The sequence below is a fragment of the Mrakia frigida genome, assembly GCF_051309035.1.
Source record: "Mrakia frigida strain ATCC 22029 unplaced genomic scaffold BDY24scaffold_15, whole genome shotgun sequence".
NCBI classification, from domain to species: Eukaryota; Fungi; Basidiomycota; class Tremellomycetes; order Cystofilobasidiales; family Mrakiaceae; genus Mrakia; species Mrakia frigida.
The window spans coordinates 381,287-406,226 of NW_027481266.1; the positions used below are offsets into that span (position 1 = coordinate 381,287).

Genomic DNA, 24,940 nt, shown 5'->3' on the forward strand with positions numbered 1-24,940 from the left:
GGAGCGGGAGAGGGAGACGGGAGGAGGACGCGACGAGGGGAGGGCTGAATCGTCGAGCTCGAGAGAGGAGGGAAAGAAGAGAGTCGAGCAAAATCTTGACCACTGACGAGAGAAGTAAGCAAACAGGAGTCAGTACTCACACTCTCGCTGACGGTCGTCAAGTTTTTTTTCTCTTCTCGGAGGAAGTAGATAGATAGGGCTGCGCCGAGAGATGGTGACTCGAGGGAGGTCAAATTCCGTCCCTTTTTTCGCGAGCTTGCCCTCTTCCCTTCTTCCCTTCAACCCCTTCCTCCCTCCTGCCCTCCCTCCCTTCTTCAGAAAGCACCCCCAGCTTCTCTAGGACTACCCTCTCCTTCACTTCAAACCAGAACCCTCGTCGTTCTTCTCCTTCCAGCCTTTGAGCTCCCCCCTTCCCTTCCTCGACCTCTTGCGCTTCAAAGTCGCCTTTGCATGCTTGCAGCCTTCTCTGAGAAAATATCAGAAGACGTGAGTCTCTCTCCCTTTAACTCTTTCCAAGTCTGTTAGGAATCAAAACCTGACTCTCCTTATCTCTCTAGTATATCATCGATCAGATCGAATTTCACCCTTAACCCGCCTCCCTCCCAAAACACCCGCCCTTTCCCTCTTTTTCAACAACCAACCCTTTCCAACCTCCCCAACGTCCACGAATGATTCGACCCAGTCTTCTTCGTCGACCTCTCGCTCGTCTCCCGACGGCGACCAGGTTCTTCTCCACCACCCCTACAAGGTCCTTCCGTCCTTCGACCACCCTCAAAGCCGTCGCTGCTCCAGCCGTCGGGTCTTACAACGGAGACAACCCTGACGAGCAGCACACCCTCAACTCTCCCTCCGACCTCGCTCGAAGGATCTCGGCGAAAGTCTTGCCCAAGATCGAGAGGCCTGATGTCAAGAGGGTTCTCGTAGTAGGATCAGGAGGTTTGTCTATCGGACAGGCTGGAGAGTTCGACTACTCTGGTGAGTCTTTTTTCTCGTTTCCTCCTTCCCTTCTTTCCTTCCCTCCCCATCTCTCCCTCCTCCCTTCCCTTCCCTCCTTATCTTTCCCTTTTCGAGAATACAAACTTTCCTTCTGACTCTTCTTCCTCCCTTTCTTTATCTTTACCTCAGGTTCCCAAGCCATCAAAGCTCTCAAGGAGTCCAACATCGAAACCATCCTCATCAACCCAAACATCGCGACCATCCAAACCTCCCATCACCTCGCCTCCGAGGTCTACTTCCTCCCCATCACCGCCGACTACGTCGCTTCCATCCTCGAGAAGGAACGTCCGGATGGAATCCTCCTCACCTTCGGAGGTCAGTCGGCTTTGAACGTTGGAATCCAGCTCGACAAGATGGGAGTCCTGGATCGATTGGGAGTCAAGGTGTTGGGAACTCCCATTAGGACGCTCGAGGTCTCGGAGGATAGGGATCTTTTCTGTCAGGCTTTGAACGGTTAGTAAACCTTCGTTTATCTCTACTGCTTCGAAGGTTCTACGAAGGAGGTTGGTCTCGGAAAACTCGCTCAGATCGCTTATCTCTTACCCTCCATCCTCCTCGCCGCGCCTCCTTCCTCCCTCCTCCAGAGATCGGAATCCCCGCCGCTCAGTCCACCGCCGTTGGAACCGTCGACGCTGCTCTCAAGGCCGCTGCCGTCATCGGATACCCCATCATCCTTCGATCCGCCTTCTCGCTCGGAGGACTCGGTTCAGGGTTCGCCAACAACGAGGACGAGCTTCGAGATTTGTCGGCCAAGTCGCTCAGCTTGTCTCCTCAGGTCCTCATCGAGAAGTCGCTCAAGGGATGGAAGGAGGTCGAGTACGAGGTTGTTCGAGATGCTGCCGATGTGAGTTTTTTTTTTTTTCGCTTCGAAAAGGCGGTGGGGAGAGGAGGAGGGAAGGAGGGAGGGGAAAAGAGACGCGAGGCTGATAAGGGTTTTTTTTGGTCTTCGTCCCTTCCTCTTTTCAGAACACCATCATCTGCTGCAACATGGAGAACTTCGATCCTCTCGGAACCCACACTGGAGACTCCATCGTCGTCGCTCCCTCGCAGACGCTTTCGGACGACGAGTACCACATGCTTCGAACCGCTGCCATCAAGATCGTTCGACACGTCGGAGTCGTTGGAGAGTGAGTCCTTTTTTTCGGATCCTCCCTTCTTTCCCTCCCTTCTTTCTTCCAAGCTGACTCGATTTCTTCTTCGTCTTTCAGGTGCAACGTTCAGTACGCTCTCAACCCCAACAAGCGAGAGTACATGGTTATCGAGATGAACGCTCGTCTTTCCCGATCGAGGTTCGTCGTCGTCGTCGCCGTTTCCTCCTTCTCTTCTCTTCTCTTCGCTGACCTCGAACCTTCCTCTTTCTCTCTCTCTCTCTCCCTACAGTGCCCTCGCCTCCAAGGCTACCGGATACCCTCTCGCCTACACCGCCGCCAAGATCGCTCTCGGACACACCCTTCCTGAGCTTCCCAACGCCGTCACCAAGACCACCACCGCCTGCTTCGAGCCCTCCCTCGACTACATCGTCTGCAAGATTCCCAAGTGGGATCTCGCCAAGTTCCAGTACGTCGAGAGGAACGTCGGATCCGCCATGAAGTCGGTCGGAGAGGTCATGGCCGTCGGTCGAACGTTCGAGGAGTCCCTCCAAAAAGCCATCCGACAGGTCGACCCTCGATTCACCGGGTTCGAGCCGTACTGGCAACCCGAGGATCTCGACGAGGCTCTCGCCAACAACTCGGATCGACGCCTGTTCGCCATCGCTCACGCCATGCTCAACTGCGACTACACCGTCGACCGAATCCACGACCTCACCAAGATCGACAAGTGGTTCCTCCACAAGCTCGACAACATCGTCAACATCCACCGACTGCTCAAGACGACCGCTCTCGAGGACGTCGACGTCGAGCTCATGCGAACGGCCAAGAAGACTGGGTTCTCGGATCCTCAGATCGCCGACCTTCTCAAGTCCAACGAGGACGCCGTTCGAGCTCACAGGAAGTCGCTCGGAGTGACCCCCTTCGTCAAGAGGATCGACACCCTCGCGGCCGAGTTCCCAGCCCACACCAACTACCTCTACACGACCTACAACGCTACCAGCCACGACCTCGAGTTCAACGAGCAGGGAACCATGGTCCTCGGATCGGGAGTCTACAGGATCGGATCGTCCGTCGAGTTCGATTGGTGTGCCGTCACTTGCGCCAGGGCCGTCAGGGAGATGGGCAAGAAGACGATCATGATCAACTACAACCCCGAGACCGTCTCGACCGATTTCGACGAGGCCGACAGGCTCTACTTCGAGGAGTTGGGGTACGAGAGGGTCATGGACATCTACGAGTTGGAGCGAGCGGAGGGTGTGATCGTTTCCGTCGGAGGTGAGCTTCCCTCCCTTTCCTCCTTTCTCGCCTCTCTCTACTTCTTCCTTTCCTCGACTCGAACGTCGAACGAGAACGTTGCTGACTGACTTTCCTTCCTTTTTTTTCTTTTCTTACGCGTCTCGAAGGTCAACTCCCCCAGAACATCGCTCTTCGACTCAAGCAGACCGGAGTCAACGTCCTCGGAACCGACCCTGATATGATCGACAACGCTGAGGATCGACACAAGTTCTCGTCCATCCTCGATAGCATCGGAGTCGACCAGCCTGATTGGGTCGAGGTGACCAGCCTCGACGCCGCTAAGGAGTTCGCCAACAAAGTCAGGTGAGTCGACGCGTCTTTTCTTCCCTTCCCTTCTTCCTTTCCTTTCCTCGTCCCTTCAGATGCTGATCATCTTTCGTTCTCTTCTTCGTTTCTTTCTCAGCTACCCCGTCCTCATCCGACCTTCCTACGTCCTCTCTGGAGCCGCCATGAACGTCGTCTGGGACGAATCGACCCTCGACCACTTCCTCAGCATGGCCGCCGACGTCTCCCCCGACCACCCCGTCGTCATCACCAAGTTCATCGACGACGCTCAGGAGATCGACATCGACGCCGTCGCTCACAAGGGCAAGCTCCTCGTCCACGCCGTTTCCGAACACGTCGAGAACGCCGGAGTTCACTCTGGAGACGCCACCCTCGTCCTTCCTCCCTTCTCCCTCCACGAGACCGACCTCGCTCGACTCAAGGACATCGCCGTCAAGGTCGCCAAGGCGTTCGAGATCTCTGGACCGTTCAACATGCAGATCATCAGGAAGCCTGGAACCGTCGACGAGGAGCCAGCCCTCAAGGTCATCGAGTGCAACCTCCGAGCGTCGAGGTCGTTCCCTTTCGTCTCCAAGGTCCTCGGTCACAACTTCATCGGCGTCGCTACCGCTGCGATCATGGACATCAACGTTCCCGAGCCTATCGATCTCATGAAGGAGAAGAGGGATTACGTCGCCATCAAGGTTCCTCAGTTCTCGTGGACTCGATTGGGAGGAGCGGATCCTTTCCTTGGAGTCGGTGAGTCGTCGCTCTCTTCTTCTCTTCTTGCTCGTTCTTCCTCGTCGAAGCTGCGACTGAACCATCTCTTCGCCTTCTTTTTCTTCCTTCTCTTTCAGAGATGGCCTCTACTGGAGAAGTCGCTGCTTTCGGAACCGATATCCACGAGGCTTACTGGTGGGTCGCTTCTCCCTCCTCCCTTCCCTCCTTCCCGTCCCGTCTCGTCTCGCCCTGACGCCTCCCTCTGATCTCTTTTCTTTTCTTTCGTTCCCCACAGGGCTTCCCTCCTCTCCGTCAACGGTTTCAAGATCCCTCGAGCCGGGTCCGGAGTCCTCATCGGAGGAGACATCACCAAGCCCGAGATGCGATCCGTCGCCAAAGGATTCATCGAGCTCGGGTTCAAGCTCTACTGCTCTTCGCCCGTCGTCGAGCAGTTCCTCAACGCCGTTCCTTACGTTACCTGCAAGAAGATCTTCTTCCCTGTGAAGGACAAGAGAAAGTTGAACGAGGTGTTCGAGGAGGTGAGTTCTTTTTTCGTTCGAGCGTTTCGAGTTCAGTTCGAAGACGAGGACTGACTCTCGATTCCTTCGCTTCTTTCTCCCTCCTTCTAGCACGAGATCCAGACTGTTATCAACTTGGCTAGGCAGCGAGGAACGGATATCTTGGATGAGGACTACGTGGCTCGAAGGTGAGCCTTTCTTTCCTTCTTCTCCTTTCTCGTCTCCCGTTCCGTCCTTCAATCTCCGTCGCTGACTTCCCTCCCTCCTCCTTCTTTTTCCCTTTCAGGAACGCCGTCGACTTCGGAATCCCCTTGATCAACAACGCCCGATGTGCTCAGCTCTTCGTTGAGGTTCGTTTATCTCTCTTCCCTCCTTCTCTCGTCGACGACGTCCTGCTGACTGCTTCTTTCCTCCGTCTTCTTGCTACAGTCTCTCGCCAAGAAGATGCCCCAGGGAGGTCTCGATGGATACCAGGAGGGTCGAATCCCCTCGGAAGTCAAGGTTCGTTTGCCTCTCGTCTCTCAACTGGTCGTCGACGAGCTCGAAGCTGACCTTCCCATTCCTTTTTTTTCTTCTTGTTTCCTTCGCAGTCTTGGAGGGAGTGGGTTCCCGCGGAGCGACTCATCCGATAAGCCCGCCAGCACACACATCACCAAAACTGGGCTTCCTTCGTTCTTTCTTGTCCTTAGACTACACCGTTTCGTTCCTCGATTTCTTTCGACGCGTCGGCGTCTCTTTCCCCTTCCTTTTCCTCCCTCCCTATTCTACCATATCATCCTCCCCTTCCTTCCCCCTCTTCACACGCCCACCCTCAGTTTCCTAGCATATCTCCATTTCCTTCCTTCGCATCCCTCTTAAACGCTCTTGCCCTTTTCAGCTCTGTGTTCTCGTTCGTTTTCTCTCTTAATCATCTCTCTTTCTTTTTGGTCTTGGGCTTCCGTAGTTGAAGCGAGTAGTGCATCATCCCCATACTGTGTGCGATCTTTATACAACTTGCGAACCCTCTGCTTCTCTCTGCTGTACATACCTCGACTCGAAAGGAGACGGAGGACGAAGGGACGAAGCGGAAAGGAAAGTTAAGCGACCCTCTCCTTTTCTTCCTTCTTCGGTGGTCTAAACTCGCCCTCCTAAGGTTGTGTTTTTTTCTCACTTCTTCCCGTTCGAGGTTTGGATCCAAGCAATGGGCAAAGCTGATGGGGGTGGTTCATGATCAAGACTGAAACGAAAACGACGCGTCGAGTGACCCTCCTCTCCGGCCTCCAGGCTCCGAGACAACCAGCAGCCCTACGACTCCACCATCCATCCGGCTCAAACAAAGCCGTTCCCAGTTTCGACGAGGATCGAATCCGAGGAACGACTGGCGAGAAGAAGAGAAGAGAGGAGTCAGACGCGTCGATTCGAACGAGTTCGCTCGACGTTGATTTATCTCGATGTCATCCCAGAGAACACCAGCGGGAAAAAGCGGAGTGTAGTACTAACTGTGAGGGGCTCCTCGTATCTGAGGGATTGAACGGACGAAGCGAACGACCGACCGAGGTGACGACGAGGAAAGCGAGGAGGGTGTGGAGGTTGTAGAACCGTTGAACGAGGAAGGAAGGGTAGACGTTGGAAGTCGGAAGTGTGGGTGTAGGTTGAGGATGACGATGTTGGGTAGGATGGAATTAGAGGAGGGAGTGAAGTGGAGTGAAGTGGAGTGAAGAGGAACGGAGGGAACGAGACGCGTCAAAAAGGAGAAGTTGAGGAATGGCTGAAGGGACGAGCGAAAAAAAGGAAGACAAGTCAGAGACTACTTTGGATCGAGGGTAGAACATTCGACTCACCTTAGGTCTCGAGCTCAACAATGAAGACGTGTCTCCACCTCTCGATCCTCTGACTCGTCTGAACTGCAGCCTCGGCTTCCCTCTTCTCCTCCTCCGACTTCACAACCAGAACAATTGATCCATCCTGCATCTCTTCAAGACCAAAGAAGACTGGATTTCTCCCTATAATATCCATGATGGACTCGCTACCGGTGGAGGAGGAGAGCAGGGAAGCGACGCGAAGTCGAAGGACTCGACGGTGATCAGGGAAGGGGGGAGGAAGCCCAGCCAGATGGTCCTGGCCGTTGAGGAAGACGCGAGGGAACACTCCACTGAGATCCAAGGTTTGAATCTGAGTCCATCCGAGCAGTTGGGTTGGGTAGTTGTGGCTGAGATGGACCCAGTGGGCCTGGGGAAGAGCTCGTCCGACGATCTTGTAAGAGCATCGTGTCGGATTCAAGCGAGGGAAGAGGGAGGAATATAGAAGCCGAAGGACTTCTACTTTCGAGTAGTCCGAGCTGACTTCCAGATGCTCGAGGAGAAGAGGTCGCTGATCGTCCAGTCGGGAGGAGGAGAGGGAAAGGGAGTTGGGGACGCGGCGGCGGGAGGAGAGGGAGGTGAAGTCGATAATGAGGGTGTGGATATGGGAGAGGGATAGGTGGGGATTGATTCGAGATGTCTTCGATGAGTTCTGAGACAGTGGATTGCAAGGTCAGTGAGAGAGGGAAGAGAGAAGAGGAGGGAAGCGAGCTCACCTTCGTTTTCCTCTCTTCCTGAGCCACCGTCCTCTTACAGAAAAACCCTTCCAACTGCTTCACCGACGTCACCGCCACGAGCTTGTACAGCTCCTGAGCCGTAGCCGTGAGGAAGTCGTGCGAGACTCGACCCAGGACGGCGAGAGTTGAGGGATCTGCCTGCTTGAAGACGAGGAGGAGCACGTCCCAAGGCAAGCGACGACGAGGAGCGATCTGGAGGAAGAAAGAAGAGAGTCAGCAGCGAGAGAAGCAGCTCAATTAAATCTCGTGCAAGTTTCCTCACCTTGTTCATCGTGAAGAGAGCGATACTCGACGAGGGAAGGCGAAGACGAGGAGGGAGAAGAGCTGAAGGAGAGGGAGAGCTGAGAATGTCATGAGCTCGTCGGGCCTCGTCCTTCAGTCTGCTCCTCCAGAGAGTTCAAGCAAGTCTAAAAGTCTCACGTATAGTATCCTAGGTACCGAGAGTGTCCTTTGGTGGAACAGATGAGCTTGGTAGAGCTGTAGTTTCTGAGAGAGGGAGGAGAAGAAGGAGCCTCGGAGGTCAGCTTCGTCCCTTCCTTTGTTTTGCTCACCTTCCTCCAGTTCGTCCCGTTGATGAACTCACGATATTTCTGCAGGTGAGATGGTGGCGGTGCGAGTTCAGTGTATAGTCGAACGGGAACAAGAAGTGAAGAAGTGTGAAAATCGATGGTGGAGGGTGGAAGCAAAACGAGAGGGAGGAAGGTTCAAAGTTGACGTGAGCTTCAGCCCTCTTCCTCCCTCCCATCTTTCACCCTCTCCTTCTCTTCCTTTTCCCCGAATCTCCCACTTTCGAGCTACCCAGCTTCTCCTTCTCCCCTCAAACTCCCCCTCTCCGAGAAATCATGTCTGCTCCCCTTCGAGTTCCCCTGGAAGTCCTCGAACGAATCCTCTCCTTCGCCTTCACTCCTCTCGCCTCTCCTTCCTCCTCCTCCTCCTCTGCCACCTCCTCCAACGACCTCCTCGCTCCTCCTCTCGGAACATCTCACCTCCTAATCGTTTCCAAAGGCATTCGTCAACTCGCCATCCCTCTCTACTACTCCACCATCTCCATCGTCCATGGAACGGAGTGGTCGACTTTCCTCCATCCCGAGAACGGACTTCTCGTCGGAGAGGACAACGAGGAGAAAGCTTCCTTCGTCAAGGAGCTCTGGATCGACGTCGACGGATACGCTCGTGTCCCCATGGACTTGGAGCCCGCAAGGAGGTCTCTCGAAAACAACCAAGGGCCAGATCGCATCCACATCAAGCTCGAACGGACCGTCCTCCCTCGTCTCGACCGTCTCCTCCTCTTCGTCGGCGGTTCAGCCAGATCTCCGCCAGGAGGCGATTGGTCCAGGTTGCCCGACCCTCAATTGACGTCAATAGAAGATCTCTGGTGGGAAGTAGTATTTGGGCGGCTGGTAGCAGAGTGGGAGGAAGGGCGTGAACTCGAGTTCGAGAAGAGGGGTGCAGAGGCCTGGGGGGACGAGTGGGACGACTTCCTCGAAGCAGGGCTCCAGAGCATCCTTCAAGAGACCGATATACCGAGGTCCGATGATTTGCTGGATCAGGCAGTGGTCGAACGAGAGGAGGCCTGGAACCTGTTCGTCAACCCTACCCGTCCTCCTCGACGCATCGAGATCACCCTGGACGGACTCGGAAAAGACATCGTATCGCAGCTGTACTTGCTCGGACCTCTATCCACGTCGGATCATCCCTTCGTCATTCTTCCTCCTACTGGACTCGACTTCGGGACGGACGAGGACGAGCGAACGGGGGTCAACGACGTTCGACAAAACCTGGAACGACTCTCCTTCGCATCGAGTCACTTCTTAGTGTTCGAAGGCTTCCCTCGATCCTTTTGGGAGTCAACTAGGGATGGTTCTGAAATCGTTTGGGGAGAGGGATGGACTTGGAGGCAGGAAGATGGGACGGTGATGGGATTGAAGGAGACGTTCGGAGGAGATGCCGTCGAGGTGAATCGACTTCGTTTCTCTTTTCATTCCTCCTCTTCAAGCAGCAGCCTGACTCTTCTTCCTCCCTCTTCTCTCAGGAATGAGCTTCTTGATCTCCTCGTCGCCTCGTTCTTGCTTTCTTACGGCCGTCAGTGAGCTCTTTATCTCCGTGCTCCCGTCGACACTTCAAACCCTCGCCGATCTCTCGCTCTCTTTTCCTTCTTCTTCCTCTTTCAGCTACCACATCTACCCTCAAAAGTCCCTCTCTCAAAGCATTAACAACGTCTTCGGTGGGATTCATCTCAGCTTTCGTGAGTTCGCTTTCCTTTCCTTCGAACCTCGACGCGTCGCTAATGAGCTTTCCCTGATCTCGTCTTTCCCCTCCCCTTTTTTGATATCCATCTCCCCTCTTCAGATCCTACTACCCCTTCAGATCCTGGACATCATCTCTAGCTCATCGGCAACGCCATCCTCGAAACTTCGCCGTCGTCCACCTTTCTTTCCAGGATCGCCTCGATTCAAAGAAGGAGGTTCCGCTCAAGATCGATTCGTCCTCGAGAGGAGTCCCTATAGGCAGATTAGAAGATATTTACTAGCTTTAGACAAAATCTCGCGCCTGAACGATCAGCTTCTTCTCGAATCGGGACATTTCGTGCGTTCCCGTTTAGAAGGGGAGGCGGGCAGAGAAGGAAAAGAGAACGTGTGCATAAATGAGAGAGGAGTAGAGAAAGTCAAGACGATTAGAAAAGAACAACATGGTGCTAGCGATAGGTACAAAGGGAGAAGAAAGAGCGAAGGTGCGAGGCAGGGGAGGGCAGGACGAAGAGACGAGAAAAAGCAGCGAAAGGAAAACAGAGCGGAAGAAAATGACAAGAAAAAGGTACGGCGAACGAACGTAGAAAAAAGTCCACTAGGGAAGGTGCGACTCGAGCAAAGACGACATCAACTGGAAGCCTTCCCCTTGCCCTTCGACTCTTGTTCCTCCTCCTCCTCCAGAGTCCCGATCCCTCCTCCAAGCGAGTAACGGAACAGGTTCGTAGGATCCAACCTCCTCTTAATCTCCTTCAACCTGTTCCAATTCTCGGTTCCGAACGATTTGGCGACGTAGGAGACGGGAGAGTTCTTGTTGACGAACTAAGGCGAGGAAAGCGGGCGTCGAAGAGGTCAGTTTCGACGAGAAGGAAGACGCGCAAAGAGAGTAGACTCACGCAAGGCAAAGCTCCTCCTGGGCTCCCAGGAGCGATAACGTTGGTGATCCAGTCGTCGGCAGTCTTGACACATCTCTCGTCCTCGGCGGCGGACTCTTCGATGGGCCACTGGTGGAGAGCGAGAAGGTTGAAGTTGGCTTGACGATGCTCGACGGGGACGCAGGTCGTGGTGGTATCCGCTAGAGCTCCTCCGGCGAGTTCGAAGAGCCAGGCTGAGAGGAAAACGCGTCGAGGGGAAGTAGTCAGAGAAGGGTCGAGTGCGTCGAGAAAGGGAAGAGAAGAGAGAACGAACAGCAGCCGTCTGGGATGTCTCGGAACATCCGAATTGTCTCGTGGATGATGTCGTCGCTAAGAGCGTTGAGAAGCTGGAGGAAAAAAGACGAAAAAAGACGAGGTCAGCGGTGATTGGGGAAGAAGGACGGAGGGAGAGGGAGGCGACGAGACGAACGTCGCTCTTGATGAACCATTTTCGACCAGCTCCTCCTCGAAGCACGTTGGCGATGGAATCCTGCTGCTGAACGAACGATCTCTCCTCGACGTCCTTGAAGAGGCACCTGGGACGAGCAGATAAACACGGGGGTCAAGTTAGTTCGTTGAAAGAAGCGACGCGGCCTGAACGAGACGAAATGAGAAGTGAACAACTCACTGCTCTCCCTGCCAGTTACAGATCTTCCTAACCCACTCCCCACCCTCCTCCCTTCCACCGTTCCAACAAATCTGAATCACGATCACAGCACCTCCTCCACTTCCTCCTCCTCCCTTCCCTTTGCCCTCAACCATCCCTTCCATCCCTCCTCGCTCGGAGCCACTCTCGGGTCCAGCCGTCAAGATCAGGTTGGCGTAGAGTTGTCTCGGAGCGTCGAGGATAGAGTCTCGGAAGTGTTGGAGGCAGGAAGCGGCGGTGGAGCGGTTGAAGGGATAGATGATGTTTCCGGAGAAGACGACGGAGACGGGGAACGCTTTGGAGATGTAGCGAGTGCAGATTCCGAGGGAGGGACCAAAACCTCGAAGAGCCCACCAGAGATCTGAGAGAGGAAGGAAGGGACGAGGAAGTCAGTTTAGGAAAGGAGGAGAGGAGGAGACGGTCGAAGAAGGACGAGGAGAACGAACCTGGATCGCTTCCTTCATTCACAATCTTCACTTCTCCGTCCGCCATCACCACTTCAACCTCAACCAGAGCGTCCATGCTCAATCCATACTGCCTCGTCAGGAATCCGAAGCCTCCTGAGATCATCACCGCTGATCCAACAGGGAAAGCAGCGAAGGGGACGTGGAACGATCCGAGTCGGTCGCTCGACGTGTACGCGTCGACCTCCTTCTGAAGGCATCCTGCTCCAAAGGTAGCGTAGGCGAGAGGTACTGAGGGTGGGTTTCCTGGGCGTGATCGAGACGATTGGGGGTGGGAGGAGGTCGAGGAAGAAGAAGAGGCGGAGGAGTAAGGTTGACCGTTCGAGGCGAAGAAAGGGCTGACGAGCGCCGAGGAGGGAGAGTAGGCGATGGACGATGGGGAGTCGGCGGTGAGAGGTAGAGAGAGAGGAGGAGGTGGTGGTGGTGGTGGGAACTGGTAGGTTGGTGTGAAGTTGGAGAAGTTGGAATCGAAGGCGGGATTGACCCAGGTCGTCGAAGGAAGGAAGGATTGAAGGGTTGGGATGGGTAAAGTCGCGTTGCTGAGATTTTCCTGAGTAGGAGGAGAGTCTCGGAAGTCTCTCTCCTCGCCACTTGAGTCGTCTCCTCGTTCATCGACCCTTCTACTGCTGCTCCCTCCCCATCCAGTCTCGTCCGTCACTCGACTCGCCCGCTTCCCGGCTCTCGAAGCCTGTCCGTCGCTCCCACTCCCACTTCCACTCCCACTTCCGCTCCCAGATCCACCGGTACTCGTGCTTGCTGATCCATTGCTACCGAAAGCGTCCATTCTTGACCTCTTGATTCCGTGAGATGAATCTGAGGAGTGGGAGGAGGAAGAGGAGGACTTGAAACGAGGAGGAGAGGTAGGGATGTTGAAGGAAGGAGGAGTGTGGTTGGGAGTTGGAAGTGATAGAGAGATGGAGTTGATGAGAGAGAGATCTACAACGACTTCGCCGGAAATCTATAGACGCATGAACAGAAGGAGGACGTGTCAGCGTTCTCTAAGAGAAGAAGGAAGGGAGGAGACCGGAGGGAGAGCGAGGAACGTACCGCCCAGCCATGCGTTCCGTAACCTCCAGCTTTGACGGAGAGAGTGAGACCATGCTGATTGCAGAACTTGACGACTCTGAAAAAAATGAGAGGAAGGCGAGAGAGATGAGCTTGAGGGGTCGGGGAGGGACGGGGTGGAACTAAGGTGGAGGGGAGGAGGTGAAGGAGGGTTCTCTGCTCACTCGCTGACGTCCTGAGCGTTCAAAGGTCGAACAAGAAACGATGAATCCGAAGTGATGGTAGCGTTGAAGATGGTGGTATACTTTTTGAAGCTGTTAGAGAAGAAGGAGGGAAGGAATCAGTGGAGGAATGTCTGGACCTGAGAGGATGGGGAAGGAAAAGGGAAGGACGAACTCTTCTCCGTCCTTCATGACAATTTCTCCTTGGATGGAGTTCCTGAGAGTCTCGACTGCTGCTGAGTCGACGTGCTTCGCGGGTGGGGGAGGTTCCATATCGTGAGAAGAGGCTTGGTGGGAGGTTGAGGGAAGCCTGGCCTTGAAAGCTCACGCGGGAAAGCCATCCGTTCAGCGCGGTTTGTCTCTCTCAACGAAGTCTACTAACCTGGAAACTGCCGACAATGAAAACCCAAGGTACAGGGGTCGACTTTCAGGTGCGAGAAGATCTATCTCCCTTCTCGAATCGAACGCGCTATCTCTGTGTTTCCGAGGTCGTGAGACAGCCGCGCTCGACTCCTTCTGCTCCTTTCGTTGCCAGGCTACTGAGTTGCTGGACTTAACGAAGGATGTATGAAAAAAAATCCTTCTCGTTCTTTGAATTCCATCACATGAGGAAGCTGGCTGTTGTTTGGTGGGAAAAGACGAACGCCTAGGCCTTGCATCGCCCAGGAGGTCGAACGCTCTCACCTCTCTGTATCTTTCGAATCCCAAAAGGCCAAGGCACTAAACACAGCCTGGCTATATGTTTAATCATCTTTACTAGATCCTCTTATAGTCCCTCTTCGAGCAGAAACGCGCTCGCACGACGCTTTGGAGCACACCGTTCCCCCTTGGCCCTTTTCTTCTCTCCTTCAGTCAACCATCTCGAGCGAGCCCCTGGGAAAGGACTATCTTACTGAAGCAACTTTGATAGAGAGGTCTGTTTGTCTGTTCCAGACGCAATTCTCCGCTGTAAGGAAGGCTTCGCGAGTTCGACGCGTCTCGTTCGACGCAACTGACTCAAATACACCGGCCACCCTGGACGGATGCAGTACTTTGCGGGAAAATGTCTAATTTGGGCGTTATACTGTCTGTAAAAGACGATGGGCCGGTCGTAAGGTCGAGGAGAAGAGAGACCAGAGCCATGCGCGAAGAGACGAACGGGTCGAACGCTCTCGTTTCGAAAGAGCTCAACGAAAAGGCGATAGATGCTCATGAACTGAGTTCATCAAGATAGTAGATTGGCAACTATCTACGAGCAGGAGGTCGGAACTGGGAGATCTGTACGTCCGTTTCTGCTTCGAAAGAGATCAAACGGCGCCTGGTCAGCAAAGGCGGCAAGGTAACTCAGACCAGTACAACCAAGCTCAAGTAAGTAGAGTGAGTAAGCATCGACGAGGAAGGCGCAGACTTACCTGCTGGATCACTCCAAACCGTCTGATCGGGACGGTCGTGAGGGTTGAGAACCGTCCTCCCGTCCTCCGAGAGGAATCCCTGCTTGATCTTCCAAGCTACCGTGTTGTCGTTCGTAAGAAGGGTATCCCTCTGTACCACAGTAGGGAAATGATCGTCGAAGATGTCCTCCAGACGAGTGTATCCATATCTGGGAGGAGAAGGGAGCGAGGAAAGTCAGCTTTCTGCGTCGCCTCTGCGCGCCCCTTCAACAACGAATACTCACGTCAGAGCCACAGAGATAACGAGCACTTGAGCGGCGAAGATCCTCTGCTTCCTCTTCTCCTTGGCCTCGTCCTGGGTCTGGAGGTCTAGCAGTTCCTGGTCGGAGGGAGGCGGAGGGAGAGGGTTGCGAGCTGGGAGGGCTCGAGGTCGATGAGGGAGAGGCCGAGGAGTGTAGGATTTGGAAGAAGCGTCGGGACGAGAGAGGGAGGAAGAGGTGGTGATGGTTCGGATCTGGAAGTTGGGAGTTGAGAGTAGAGTGGAGAGGGTAAGAAAGAAGGAGGGAGGGGAGGGGAAGAGGTGAGCTCGACGGTTTCGGGTCGAGGTCGTCGAGATGGAGGGCGATCAACAAGCGACCAAGAGAGATTCTGGACGAACTATAGAGGTAGGATTGAGGCAACGAAGATGAGGAGACCTGAGACTGAGCATGGATGGTCTTGCGAGCGATAGAGGGCCAGAGAGAAGAACGAAGGAGGAGATGGGAGTTGAGGAGGAAGGAGGGGAACGGGGTGGGGAAGCTGCCCTCTCTCTTCGGCCCCTTTCTTCCACATTTTCGCTGGCAGGTGAAGATTTTCTTTCTCTCAGAAGCGAACTGATAGTCTCAGGTTTCTATAGCAGTCGCAGAAAGTGTCAAGAAGTCAAAACAAAGCAGGGCGCAAGGGCGTCGAATCGGGTCGTTCGCTCCGGCCCAACTTTGGGCTCTTCAGGCGACTCTCTCTTCTTCCCTCCAACCACGACAATCCATCCAACCTCACTCCCTCAACATGATCTCTCTACGCTCCTCAACTCGAACTTCGTCCAATCTTCTTCGTCTCTTTCCAGCAGTTCGTCCCGAACCAACCGTCCCTTCCCCACGAGGCCCCCTTCCTGACCTCCTCCTCCTCCCTTCCTCCCTTCTTTCATCTCTACTCCCTTCTTTTCTCCCAACTTCAGTCCCTTCGGTCTTACGCCGCCACCCCTCCCACTTCTCAATCCACAGCTCTCGAAGGTCAAGCCATCAACCGAAACGTCGTCCCAGGAGCCACGATCGGAGGAGGTCAACTCAGCGAACGAGAGACCGTCTACCCTCACACTCGACCCGCTCCTCGCTTCACTCCCGTCGTTCCTCTCGGTTCAGCCCCCATCCCTGGAGGAGGAAGATGGTCTGGAGTCCAAACGGGAGCTCGAAGTTTGCTCCTACCACCTCCTGGAACGCCTGAAGGTCAACCGGGTGAGATCGGACTGGGGATCTACAAGGGGACGGAATGGGATCTCTTCAAGTGGGAGATCTCTGAGAAGGGTTTGCACTGGAAGGTTCCTCTTTTCATGGCGTGAGTCTCATTTCTTTCACTCGCTACGAAGGTCAGGAAGGAGGAGAACAGGAGGGGAGGGAGGACGTCGCTGTCTCAGTTCCCTCCGAGATGCGATGGTTACGGTGGCTCGAGTCTACCGTTCTTCGAGCTATCGAGAAGTCTCGCTTCTATAGCAGAAGCCAGCTGGTAGGAGAGGGCGTTTCCTCTTCAGAGGATCCCAGGGTGAGGATAGACGTCTTGAGTTAGCTCTCGTCTCTTCTCACGCTTCTAGGCTCGACTCTTCTCCTCCGTCTCCCTTCCAGCTCCTTTTTTCTCTTCCTATGCTCCCCTGACTAACCCCATACTCTCTTCATTGTATGATTCTCAGCATCACCATGTCCGGCGTCTTCTTGCTCTACTTCAACGACCGATATCTCTTCGGACCTCCTGCCAAACCTGCCGGCGACTATTCCATGGAGGAAGACAAATCCCGAGATGCTGCTTACAGAGTCAGACTGGCTGAGATTGCTGCTCGAGAGAAGGCTGCTCAACTCAAGGCTGAGGTGCGTTCTCTCTCTTTCTCCCTCGTCGATTCGAACGACGCGTCCTTTGAAGCGGGAATGCTGATCGAGTTTGCCCTCTCTCCCTTCCGTTCCCACCAGGCCATCGCTGCCGAATCACTCTCGAACAAGCTGGAAAGTGCGAAGGACGAGGCGAGGGATAAGGTAGAGGATCTGGGAGAGAGCCTGTTGAGCTCGACGAGTTCGCAGCTTCAAGTCTTGGTGAGTCTGCTTTCGGTTCAGCTCCCAAACTTTGGGAAGCTGATACTCCCCGTGCTCTTCCCATGGCTGCTACAGTCCGAGAAGTTCCAGAACCTCAAGAGCAAGGTCGCCTAGTCTATCGTTTGCTCTCTCTTTCGTTCTCTTCTCTCGCCTCGCTGTAGGAGAGGATTCTCCGACCACTTTCTTTCTTTCGCAGACTGTATTACTATCTTACGACTCTATCATGATCTTCTCTTCAACCATCCAGCAAGGGAAAATCCTAGTTAGTTTCGGCTCGTGACGGACACCTCTCCCTTCCCACCGAAATGAACCCTGTGAGCTTCGTTCTTTTCTCCGAACCCTCACCTTCTCACCCTTCCCTTCCCCTCTCCTCTCTCTCTCTCGCACAGAAATGGTCGCAATCACTCCTCTCCTTCTCACTCGTATACCTAGACCTTCAGCTCTCTCTCTTCATCGAGCTCTACAGCTCCAAGTCCATCCGAATTGCTCCGTTCGTCCTCCTTGACCTCCTTCCCTCTCTCTTCTCCCTCGAGCTGACCTCTCGCTCATCTCCTGCTCTTTCTGTTTCGTATGTTCAGGTCGTCTCTACTCGCCTGTTCTCTATCTTCCCCTCTCGGACTCCAAAGGAGCAGGATCCTTACCGATACAGAGTTACGATAACTCCTCATCCGATGGTCGTGGAGGAGGTTCCTGTAGCGAGGAAGAAGCCTGGGTTGAGGCAGTGGGCGATGCTAGCAATCATGTGAGTTTGAACGGCTTCTCTCTCGTGTTCTGCATGGTTGAGGAGCTGTGGGCTCGAGACGAAGGAGGAGCTGGAGAGGGAAGGGATCAAGAGCTGGGAGGGTTGGGGTGGAGGAGGTCGAGGGCAGGAGCTCTGGATCGACCAGGACTCAATAGAAGCTCCCTCGGTCCTCTGAATCTTTGAGACGGGGGGAGGGAATATACAGGAGCACACGCATGACCTCAAGATCGAGCTACGAAACTTTGCAGGAAGGGGAGAAGGAGCTGTCTTTCCCTCGAGCTCTTTGATTCGCGACTCCTCCACCTCTCCCTTCCTTCGAGCTTCCCTTCGACCTCGAGCTGACCTCGGTTCTTTTGCTTCGACTTGTCTCGTTCTCACAGAATGACCGCAAACTTCATGCTACTCAAACTCCTCCTCGACCGAGTCGACGATCGGGAGCTGGGACACCTCGAGAACGAGAGGAAGGATCTGGTCAAGAAGGGAGCAGAGCTCAGGAAGGCTTTGAAGGTCGCGAGAGAGCAGGTGAGTTTCATCTTTTCCTCTCGTACATCACCCCGCATCGATGCTTTGCGTTCGAGATGGGTGAAGAAACGAGGGGGAGAGCTCGTGGAACGGACGAGCTTGAGCTCTCATACAAAGCTCGCACGAAGCTGACCTTCTCCTCCTCACCTCCTTCTCCCTCTCTAGTGGCTTAAATCGGACGTCCAGGACAAGAAACAAGGCTTCTACATGCGAGAGGAGGCGAATGTAGCTCGTAAACAGATGGAGGATTACCGAACGAAGGCTGATGAGCTGAGGGATCAGGTGAGCTTCGATCCTTGACGAATCCGAGGAGGGAGCTGACCTCGGAACCTCTTCTGTTCCTCTCTGCACAGTGGGTGGAACGGGACGTCAAGGAGAAGGCCATTGAGCTGTTTACTAAGGAGGAGAGGCTGAACTTGACGGAAGAGAAGGACGAGCTCGAGAGTCAGTTGAAGGAGTTGAGGTGGGAGGAGAAGGTGAGTACTCTTCGATCCTTCGTGCTTCCTCTTCGATAGCTGACCAGCTCTCGGTCTTTTCTCGCAGATGCTACTTCGTCAACAGTCTTCCAAGGAGGTCGAACTCGCCGATCTTGTCGTACCCGTCGCGTCGAACTCGAGTTTGGATTCTGCGGCGGTCAGTCCTTTCGCTCAGCCGGTATGGCTCTCACCTCTCGACTGACATTACTTTCCTCCAACAGATCGATGCCAACTCGTCGGAATCAACGGTTTCTGTCCCCGAGCTCGACGCTGGATCGGAACTAGCAGCAAAGGTCTCGGAAATCGAACGTTGTGTGAGCTTCCTTCTCGCCCCTTTATTTCCCTTCGTTTCTCGTTCCCTCGATTCTGACTCTCTCCCTTCTTCTCATCTGACATCAGCTCTCTCTCGACGCTCGTGGAGCTGAACTCAAGAAGATACTCCTTCAGGAGAAGCTCGCTTTGGTCAAGGAGGCCAAAATGAACAACGACGCCGCGGGTCTTCTTCGAGAGGAGGTTCGTCCCTTCCGCCTTTTTTTCACGTTCCTCTTTCAAGTCTTGCTGATTCGGTGCCCTTTGCTCTTTCTCCTCATCAGTGGAACGCGAAGGACGCTTCCGAGAAAAAGAAGCGAGTCGCTCTTAAACAGGAGAAGGCGCGTCTAGCCGATCAGGCGAAGGATTTCGTTCATGAGCTTGATGAGATTGACAAGCAGGTGAGCTCCCTCCCGTTATCTCCCTTGTTTCGCTCGGCGCTCAAGAGCTGACCTGTTCTTCTTTTCGCGTCGACAGTGGAAGGTTCTTCGAGTTCGAATCGCCGAGGCGAAGGGACATCCGACGACCGGATCTGCCTCGGACGCTGCGGTCGATGAGACGATCTCATCCGTAGAGGAGTCAGTTGAGGTTGCGGAGGTCGAACGCTCGAGCCTCCCCGAGGGGAAGGACGGGGAGTAGGGTGGGTTGGTTGTCGAGTCGACGCGTCGAGGTCAGTTCAATCTTGCTCCTTCGCTTCTCTTCGGCCTCTTCCTTCACTGACGCGTTCTTTTCACCCTCATCTCCTCAGGTACCCTCTCATCCGCTTTTCGATCTCTCAGCAGGGCAGGAGGGAGTCGCGTCCTCCTGCTTCCGGACGCGTCGTCCTTCGCCCGTCGTGGCTTCAACGAGGACTCTTTGCAAGGAGCCCCTTCCCCACCAGCAGTAGGATACGCTAGGATAGCAGGTCTTCCGACGGGCGCACTTTGGGTCCCCTCACTCTTTCTGATGATCATGACGTCCAAATCAAACCTGCTTCGCTTTCTCTCTTCTCAAGTTCACTCTCTCACTGCTCCCCTTCTCAACGAGCCTCAAGAAAGCCTGTGTGCGATCTTCCTCTTCTCGTGCTCCATCTCCTCATCTCCTCTTGGGAGTCCCCAACGCCTCGTCCCCCTCGTCTCGTCTGTTTTGTCTTCCCCCCCGCCCGGTCTTTCGCTCGCTGAAAGTCCTCGCACGGTCGGAAGCGCAGCGAAAACTTAAATGTTGAGCCCGTGTGGCTAAGTGGTTAAGGCCTCGGACTTATATGGATACCTGCAAGAACACCGATGATCGTGAGTTCGACCCTCACCTCGGGCATTTTGCTGCGATTTCGTTTCCCTCCTTCCGTCTTCTCGTTCCCCTGGAAGGATTCCTTGAATCTTTTTGAGCTCCAGTTCTTTTTTTTATAGCTCTCTCCGCTCTTCAGGTACCGCAACGCCCCTTGTTTCTCGAAAGTGTGCGCTAGAACGTCGACGCGTCGCTTCTCTCCTTCTTCTCCCATCGCTCGCGTTTTCTCTCTCTTTTCAACCTTCTTGAGGATTTAAGTTCGTTTTTTGTACCCTTTTCTTATCGTTTCGTGACGCTGCTTTTTCTCGTCTCTTCGTCGTACTCTTCCTTCTCTGCCTCGCGCTCTCCAAGTCGCTCTTTCTTTTCCCTTTGTATCTATCGCTAGCACCATGCTGTTTCTTCTTTAATCGTCTTGACTCTCTGCTTTCTTCTCCTCTATGTACACCTCGCCTTTTCTTCTCTACTCAACTCCTCGTTGAGAAGAAGACGCGTCAAAAAAACGAGTTCGAGGCCTCGAGGAGCGGACGAGAAAGGAACGCAAGCGTTACCCTCTGCTCCTCAGCTCAGAAATCGAGAAGCAGCTCTCATCTGAAAACCTGCCTCGGAAACGCGTCGTCAAGTGGACATTTGGGGTAAAAGACGCGTCTCGGCGCTTTCGAATCGAAGGTTGCGCGGTCTCTCCAAACATCGACCCCGATCCCTTTCCCTTCCCTCTTCTTCCCTCCCCTCTCTCGGAATCGCTTCAGTTCCCTTCTCTCTTCAGCTCGATGATCTAGACGGCCCTCAGTTATGTATCGCTTCAAATCTGCCGTTCGACTCTCGGATCTTTCACGAACAAACAAGTCAAAGTGAGCTCGACTCCTTCCTTCCCTCTCCTCCCCGTCTCTTCTTCACTGACCCTCTTTCTCTCTCTCAGTCCCTCTCGCCTCCCTCTCCTCACCATCAGTTTCTTCATCTTCCTCTCCTTCTTCGCTCTCCTCTCCGTCCATCTTCTCAACGGAACCTCTTCCTACCGCGAACGAGCGGATCCTCCTTCAGCCTCGACTTCCTTCCCTTCAGCCATCCCTGCTCTCCCTCCCCTCCAAGCCCTCCTCCAGCAGACTCGTCTTCCGAAAGAGTTCAACTGGGCGGAAAAAGCACAGGACCATAATGATCAGCAGATGACGAGGTTGTGGTGGTGCACGCAGAAAGGGGAGAGGTGTACGGATGGGAGGAAGGAGGAGATGGTGGTCATTCTGGCGGCCGAGGAGTATCGAATTGGATGGAGTGGGTGGACGGGTGGGGAGACTATATGGTTGGTAACAGATTAGTGGTGGTGGAAGAGCTGTAGGAGTCGTAGGGAGGAAGAGGAAGAGAGGAAGAGGAAGCAACAGAGCTGACCTCGAGCTCTCCTTCCCTCGTTCGCTTCTTCTTCCCTTTTTCTCCTCTCCTCCTCCTACCAGGGCCATGTCCGTCTTCCGAACCATGGATAGCTTAGGTTACACCACCATCGTATCAGCCAATCTCAATCAAACCATCGCTTACCACCATCTCTTCGCTCCCTGGGTCAAAGGTGAGCAACCGCCTCCCAAAAACCCCTCGTCGATATCCTCGCTCTTCGTCCCTTTTCTCGCTCAAGCTCAAGCTCACCCTGTTTTCCTTCTCTCACCCAATCTGTCCTCTTCCTCTCCCAGTCATCGTCGTCAAATCAGAAAACGCCTTCAACTGCTTCAGATCCCCAGCCTGCATCAAACAGTCCTCCGACGACGCGCTCGGGATACCGCTTTGGAAAGTGTTTTCTTTTCACTTCTGGGCAGGGCCAAATCATCCGCTGGGTTCAAGATGGACCTTGTCGCCGGAACCACCTCCTGATAGGTACGGAGGGGAACCGAACTTTGATTTAGGGTATTCGTTCGAGAAAGAGTGTTCAAAGGTGAGTTTCTCGAACGAACGAGCTCAGCATCGTTTTGCTGACTCATTTTTATCGACATGATGTTGTAGGATCCTCTGGTACCTCATTCGGAACGAGTCAATCAGGCGTTCTTGTACGCCAAGCACTCGGAATGTGAGCATTCTTTTTTTCCTTTCACTTTCTCGTCTCACTCCTCGTCTTCGGTCGTTCGTTCGTTCTGACTTTCCCTCTTACTCAACAGTCTTCACCGACGCCAACTACGCTTGTAAGTTTCACTTCTCCAATCCCTCGCTTCTCTCTTTTCGCTTCTTTTCGCTTCGACGCGTCGCTCATCTCTCCCTCTGCTCGTCCCCTCTTTCCTCAGGGTCCGACCTCATCCTCAACACGACCTCCACCAACCTCAATCTCACCTTCGTCGGCGCACCCATCGTCACTCCTGGTTTTCCTACTCTCCCACCCGCTCTCCACATCCTCAACCCTTGGGGAGGTCTCCTCGAACCCCACGACTTCTTCGATCAACTCGGTCGTTCCATCGCTCTCGTTGGGATTGGAGACCCACCTCTTTCTCCCTCACCGTACGACGCTCTCTGTAGAGGTACCCCGTTCATCAACCCGATTCTGGAATGGGACGTGAACGCGAAGGAGGATAGGACGAGATGGGTTTCCCAGCAGAGGACATTGAAGCATTTTGATCCGCCTTACGTGTACAATGTGTTCAGAGGGGATGGGGAGGGGTTGGAGAAGGCGTTGAGGGAGGCGAGGGAGAAGCCGTTCGAGGGGAGGTGAGTTTGGATCCTGATTCGGAGTCGGAGTCGAAGGAAGGAGAGGGAAGACGGGTCGAGCTGACTAGCTCCTTCTTCTTTTTCTTTTCTTCTTTGTCGACGGCGCAGGTTCATACCTCCTCGGATGAAGGAAGAAGAGATGAGGAAACGAGTGACCCTTCTCGTTGAGGGGAAATGGAGGGAAGAGGCTGAGGAACTGCTGAAGGTTAGAACGGAGAGTGGGGAGGGAGAGGTGAGTTCGGTTTCGCTTTTTCGACATACTTACGAGAAACCGAAGCTGACTCTTTCTTTCTCCACGGCTCCTTTTTCAGCTCTTTATCTTGTGAACGAATCTTATGACGGAACTTTTGTGGGACGCTGCGTTGAAAGAGAGAGAGAGAGAGAACGAACACACGCGTCGATGGACAGCTAACATTTCCCTTGAGAAGCTCCGAACAACGAGCAAAGCGGCATACTCGCAGATGGCCTTTTTTTTTTTTTTCCCGCTCGGGAGCTTGAACCTGAGGTACTTTGACCAGACTGAATCGCATGGATCGATCAAATCCTCCTCGCCCAGACGCACACCCCCGACCCTTTCACTCCCTTCCCAGGCGCACACTCCCGCGTTGTTTCCAGCTCAGCTTTGATCTGTTTGGGATGAATAGGAAGAAAGAGGACGATGTTAGTCTCGGCTCGAGAGTGGAGAGGAGGGAACGAGAAAGGGAAAGGAGACGACTCACCCCGCCGTCCATTCGCTGCGTTTCCTCCGGTGCTCCCCCAGCGAGAACCTGCATCCACGAATGGAAACCACAGGTGCTCATGAGGTACGAGTATTGACCAGCTTGATCCTTTTCGGGGTCTGCAAGAAGAAAGGAAGGGGAAGTCAGTCGCGTCGACACGTCTGAAGAAAGGGAATGAGGAAACGACCCACCGACTCCTCTCTCTCCAATCTGAGCATCAATACGAGAGACGTGTATATCCGTGAACTTCCCGCTGTCTCGAAGAACCCGATCGAAAACGAGATCTACGTCGGTGAGGTATCTCGAGCCAGCGGCGAGAGCGACGGCTCGATCTAAAAGACAAGGCAGCTTCAGCTCGATTTCAGAGCGTTTAAAGAGCGAAGAGGAAAAGCTCACTCATGACCTGAAACTCTGCCATCGTCGGATAACGCTCCTCCAGCGATGTACCATCCTCGGGAACGACCTCGTTCGAGAACTCGGACAAAAGCAGCACTCCTCCTGGACGAAGAACGCGAGCGACCTCGTCAACGAGCTTGGCGTAGGAGAGATCGTCTGGGAGCCACCAGCTCAACCAGGAGTGATTGACGAGTTCGAAGGAGGCGTCTTGACTGGATTGAATGGAGGGAAGTAAGATCAGAACGCGTTCGATCACGAAATACAGCCGAAATGAGATGAGACGCACTACTGGAGCCCTTCCATGCAATCTGCGATCTCGAAGATACAGTTCGGAGGTGACCAACTGCGTAGTAGGAAAGAGAGAAGACGTCAGATCTTTTCAAGGATCGAAAAAGAGGAAGAGAGAGCGACGAGAAAGCTCACGTCTCGACCGGCGGCAGGAGATCCATCGCTACAAACGTTGCACTAGGCCATCGAGAAGCCATGTCGACGACCCACTTGGCTGATGAGGTGAGAGTATAAGCTCAGGCGTTGATCCCTTTGAAGGAAGAGCTCACCAAACTCACCTCGAAGACCAGATCCAACGTCGAGAACCTGAGCGTCTCGTTTCGACAAGAGCTCGTTCAACAGAGGTTCGAGAGCCTTTGGGAAGCAGCGACCAGGTCCGTCGTAGTACTTGATGGCTCGTATCAGGTCCCAGAGATCCTCGATCTGCAGATGTTCTTCACCGACAGGGTAGAAGCTTGAAAAGAGGATAGGCGAACGAGAATAGAAGGAGGGCCGTGTGAGATTGATCCAGCTTCGCTCCCACTCCACTCTTCGTATCTTTTTCCTGGGCTCACTAAGCTTCGTTGACGACTGTGATTTGAAGGAACCGGGGTTTGAGGTAGAAAGAGAGATCAGAGTCGGCCACATGAGAGAAAGGGGGACAGGAGGAGAGGAAGGGGAAGGGAGGGAGGGAGGGAGAGGAGCTCAGCTCACCTTGGAATCGAATGCCCTCCCTCTCTCTGTACCAGAGTGACGACATCGACGGTGTGAAGCTGGTAGTCGAAGTCCCTGCTAGAGAGTATCTATCTACTTCGGATTCGGGAAGCGAGCTCATGGTGGTTTGGAGGAAGGGAGGGGAAGGTTGAGGTCTGAGCTTTCAATGAGCTCGGACGACGGAGCTCAACTCTCCCTTT

The 24,940-nt window shown here is 54.1% G+C and overlaps 9 protein-coding genes and 1 non-coding gene across 10 annotated transcripts; 6 read left to right on the forward strand and 4 right to left on the reverse strand.

The window, feature by feature from the left end:
- Positions 1–561: 561 nt before the first annotated feature.
- Positions 562–5,936, forward strand: CPA2 (carbamoyl-phosphate synthase (glutamine-hydrolyzing) CPA2). The gene is made up of 14 exons (XM_076640453.1): positions 562–975; positions 1,126–1,449; positions 1,581–1,840; positions 1,963–2,123; positions 2,205–2,285; positions 2,377–3,362; positions 3,491–3,686; positions 3,787–4,406; positions 4,505–4,562; positions 4,663–4,906; positions 4,997–5,073; positions 5,172–5,235; positions 5,315–5,386; positions 5,476–5,936. Exons 1-14 carry the CDS (start codon positions 669–671, stop codon positions 5,515–5,517), a joined length of 3,492 nt encoding a protein of 1,163 aa, XP_076496730.1. The 5' UTR covers positions 562–668; the 3' UTR covers positions 5,518–5,936.
- A 357-nt stretch (positions 5,937–6,293) lies between these two features.
- On the reverse strand, positions 6,294–8,206 carry BDY24DRAFT_388937 (uncharacterized protein). Its single transcript, XM_076640454.1, has 6 exons — positions 8,020–8,206; positions 7,883–7,937; positions 7,723–7,808; positions 7,440–7,652; positions 6,706–7,363; positions 6,294–6,632 (listed from the first exon to the last, which is right to left on the reverse strand). Exons 3-5 carry the CDS (start codon positions 7,729–7,731, stop codon positions 6,707–6,709), a joined length of 879 nt encoding a protein of 292 aa, XP_076496731.1. The 5' UTR covers positions 7,732–7,808; positions 7,883–7,937; positions 8,020–8,206; the 3' UTR covers positions 6,294–6,632; position 6,706.
- Positions 8,207–8,208: 2 nt separating this feature from the next.
- On the forward strand, positions 8,209–10,034 carry BDY24DRAFT_441360 (uncharacterized protein). Its single transcript, XM_076644601.1, has 4 exons — positions 8,209–9,415; positions 9,500–9,546; positions 9,632–9,705; positions 9,810–10,034. The coding sequence occupies exons 1-4, from the start codon at positions 8,303–8,305 to the stop codon at positions 9,845–9,847; spliced, it is 1,272 nt and encodes a 423-aa protein (XP_076496732.1). The 5' UTR covers positions 8,209–8,302; the 3' UTR covers positions 9,848–10,034.
- A 49-nt stretch (positions 10,035–10,083) lies between these two features.
- Positions 10,084–13,488, reverse strand: BDY24DRAFT_388944 (uncharacterized protein). Its single transcript, XM_076640455.1, has 9 exons — positions 13,132–13,488; positions 12,960–13,049; positions 12,778–12,853; positions 11,713–12,688; positions 11,249–11,627; positions 11,051–11,156; positions 10,895–10,967; positions 10,603–10,814; positions 10,084–10,528 (listed from the first exon to the last, which is right to left on the reverse strand). The coding sequence occupies exons 1-9, from the start codon at positions 13,227–13,229 to the stop codon at positions 10,337–10,339; spliced, it is 2,202 nt and encodes a 733-aa protein (XP_076496733.1). The 5' UTR covers positions 13,230–13,488; the 3' UTR covers positions 10,084–10,336.
- Positions 13,489–14,141: 653 nt separating this feature from the next.
- BDY24DRAFT_441362 (uncharacterized protein) lies at positions 14,142–15,116 on the reverse strand (the record flags this gene model as incomplete). Its single annotated transcript, XM_076644602.1, has 4 exons — positions 14,142–14,227; positions 14,348–14,535; positions 14,611–14,840; positions 14,985–15,116. Coding segments are annotated over 3 exons (542 nt in total), but the record flags the coding sequence as incomplete, so codon positions are not given.
- Positions 15,117–15,340: 224 nt separating this feature from the next.
- On the forward strand, positions 15,341–16,898 carry BDY24DRAFT_388950 (uncharacterized protein). The gene is made up of 4 exons (XM_076640456.1): positions 15,341–15,430; positions 15,540–15,916; positions 16,266–16,440; positions 16,540–16,898. Exons 1-4 carry the CDS (start codon positions 15,371–15,373, stop codon positions 16,771–16,773), a joined length of 846 nt encoding a protein of 281 aa, XP_076496735.1. The 5' UTR covers positions 15,341–15,370; the 3' UTR covers positions 16,774–16,898.
- Positions 16,899–16,998: 100 nt separating this feature from the next.
- Positions 16,999–19,676, forward strand: BDY24DRAFT_388953 (uncharacterized protein). Its single transcript, XM_076640457.1, has 11 exons — positions 16,999–17,149; positions 17,238–17,401; positions 17,782–17,923; positions 18,089–18,205; positions 18,277–18,399; positions 18,467–18,556; positions 18,621–18,713; positions 18,799–18,912; positions 18,993–19,109; positions 19,186–19,378; positions 19,457–19,676. Exons 1-10 carry the CDS (start codon positions 17,051–17,053, stop codon positions 19,345–19,347), a joined length of 1,221 nt encoding a protein of 406 aa, XP_076496736.1. The 5' UTR covers positions 16,999–17,050; the 3' UTR covers positions 19,348–19,378; positions 19,457–19,676.
- Positions 19,677–19,912: 236 nt separating this feature from the next.
- On the forward strand, positions 19,913–20,001 carry BDY24DRAFT_t54. The gene has a single exon. It is a non-coding gene; the product is annotated as a tRNA-Ile (tRNA).
- Positions 20,002–20,649: 648 nt separating this feature from the next.
- Positions 20,650–23,001, forward strand: BDY24DRAFT_388955 (uncharacterized protein). Its single transcript, XM_076640458.1, has 9 exons — positions 20,650–20,819; positions 20,888–21,265; positions 21,414–21,523; positions 21,645–21,883; positions 21,952–22,015; positions 22,104–22,127; positions 22,227–22,644; positions 22,753–22,876; positions 22,956–23,001. Exons 1-9 carry the CDS (start codon positions 20,761–20,763, stop codon positions 22,968–22,970), a joined length of 1,431 nt encoding a protein of 476 aa, XP_076496737.1. The 5' UTR covers positions 20,650–20,760; the 3' UTR covers positions 22,971–23,001.
- Positions 23,002–23,153: 152 nt separating this feature from the next.
- BDY24DRAFT_388958 (class I SAM-dependent methyltransferase) lies at positions 23,154–24,912 on the reverse strand. Its single transcript, XM_076640459.1, has 9 exons — positions 24,741–24,912; positions 24,602–24,617; positions 24,326–24,501; positions 24,183–24,261; positions 24,046–24,102; positions 23,760–23,971; positions 23,555–23,695; positions 23,364–23,482; positions 23,154–23,271 (listed from the first exon to the last, which is right to left on the reverse strand). Exons 1-9 carry the CDS (start codon positions 24,859–24,861, stop codon positions 23,182–23,184), a joined length of 1,011 nt encoding a protein of 336 aa, XP_076496738.1. The 5' UTR covers positions 24,862–24,912; the 3' UTR covers positions 23,154–23,181.
- Positions 24,913–24,940: the final 28 nt, after the last annotated feature.

Bases quoted from the DNA above. Each gene is read 5' to 3' on its own strand.
- CPA2 (XM_076640453.1), top strand. From the start codon at position 669: ATGATTCGACCCAGTCTTCTTCGTCGACCTCTCGCTCGTCTCCCGACG. The intron at 1,450-1,580 runs GTTAGTAAACCT...TCCCTCCTCCAG, and splicing joins TTTCTGTCAGGCTTTGAACG to AGATCGGAATCCCCGCCGCT. The intron at 3,687-3,786 runs GTGAGTCGACGC...TTTCTTTCTCAG, and splicing joins GAGTTCGCCAACAAAGTCAG to CTACCCCGTCCTCATCCGAC.
- BDY24DRAFT_388937 (XM_076640454.1), bottom strand. The intron at 7,364-7,439 runs GTGAGCTCGCTT...AACTCATCGAAG, and splicing joins AGGAAGAGAGGAAAACGAAG to ACATCTCGAATCAATCCCCA.
- BDY24DRAFT_441360 (XM_076644601.1), top strand. From the start codon at position 8,303: ATGTCTGCTCCCCTTCGAGTTCCCCTGGAAGTCCTCGAACGAATCCTC. The intron at 9,416-9,499 runs GTGAATCGACTT...CTCAGGAATGAG, and splicing joins TCGGAGGAGATGCCGTCGAG to CTTCTTGATCTCCTCGTCGC. The intron at 9,547-9,631 runs GTGAGCTCTTTA...TTCCTCTTTCAG, and splicing joins TTGCTTTCTTACGGCCGTCA to CTACCACATCTACCCTCAAA.
- BDY24DRAFT_388944 (XM_076640455.1), bottom strand. From the start codon at position 13,229: ATGGAACCTCCCCCACCCGCGAAGCACGTCGACTCAGCAGCAGTCGAG. The intron at 12,689-12,777 runs GTACGTTCCTCG...ATGCGTCTATAG, and splicing joins ACGGAACGCATGGCTGGGCG to ATTTCCGGCGAAGTCGTTGT. The intron at 10,529-10,602 runs GTGAGTCTACTC...TCCTCGCCTTAG, and splicing joins CAGGAGGAGCTTTGCCTTGC to TTCGTCAACAAGAACTCTCC.
- BDY24DRAFT_388950 (XM_076640456.1), top strand. From the start codon at position 15,371: ATGATCTCTCTACGCTCCTCAACTCGAACTTCGTCCAATCTTCTTCGT. The intron at 15,431-15,539 runs GTTCGTCCCGAA...TCCCAACTTCAG, and splicing joins TTCTTCGTCTCTTTCCAGCA to TCCCTTCGGTCTTACGCCGC. The intron at 16,441-16,539 runs GTGCGTTCTCTC...CGTTCCCACCAG, and splicing joins CTGCTCAACTCAAGGCTGAG to GCCATCGCTGCCGAATCACT.
- BDY24DRAFT_388953 (XM_076640457.1), top strand. From the start codon at position 17,051: ATGGTCGCAATCACTCCTCTCCTTCTCACTCGTATACCTAGACCTTCA. The intron at 17,150-17,237 runs GTTCGTCCTCCT...TCGTATGTTCAG, and splicing joins AAGTCCATCCGAATTGCTCC to GTCGTCTCTACTCGCCTGTT. The intron at 18,557-18,620 runs GTCAGTCCTTTC...TTCCTCCAACAG, and splicing joins CGAGTTTGGATTCTGCGGCG to ATCGATGCCAACTCGTCGGA.
- BDY24DRAFT_388955 (XM_076640458.1), top strand. From the start codon at position 20,761: ATGTATCGCTTCAAATCTGCCGTTCGACTCTCGGATCTTTCACGAACA. The intron at 21,884-21,951 runs GTGAGTTTCTCG...ATGATGTTGTAG, and splicing joins TCGAGAAAGAGTGTTCAAAG to GATCCTCTGGTACCTCATTC. The intron at 22,128-22,226 runs GTAAGTTTCACT...CTCTTTCCTCAG, and splicing joins CACCGACGCCAACTACGCTT to GGTCCGACCTCATCCTCAAC.
- BDY24DRAFT_388958 (XM_076640459.1), bottom strand. From the start codon at position 24,861: ATGAGCTCGCTTCCCGAATCCGAAGTAGATAGATACTCTCTAGCAGGG. The intron at 23,972-24,045 runs GTGCGTCTCATC...CATTCAATCCAG, and splicing joins TGCATGGAAGGGCTCCAGTA to TCAAGACGCCTCCTTCGAAC. The intron at 23,696-23,759 runs GTGAGCTTTTCC...CTTGTCTTTTAG, and splicing joins GGCAGAGTTTCAGGTCATGA to ATCGAGCCGTCGCTCTCGCC.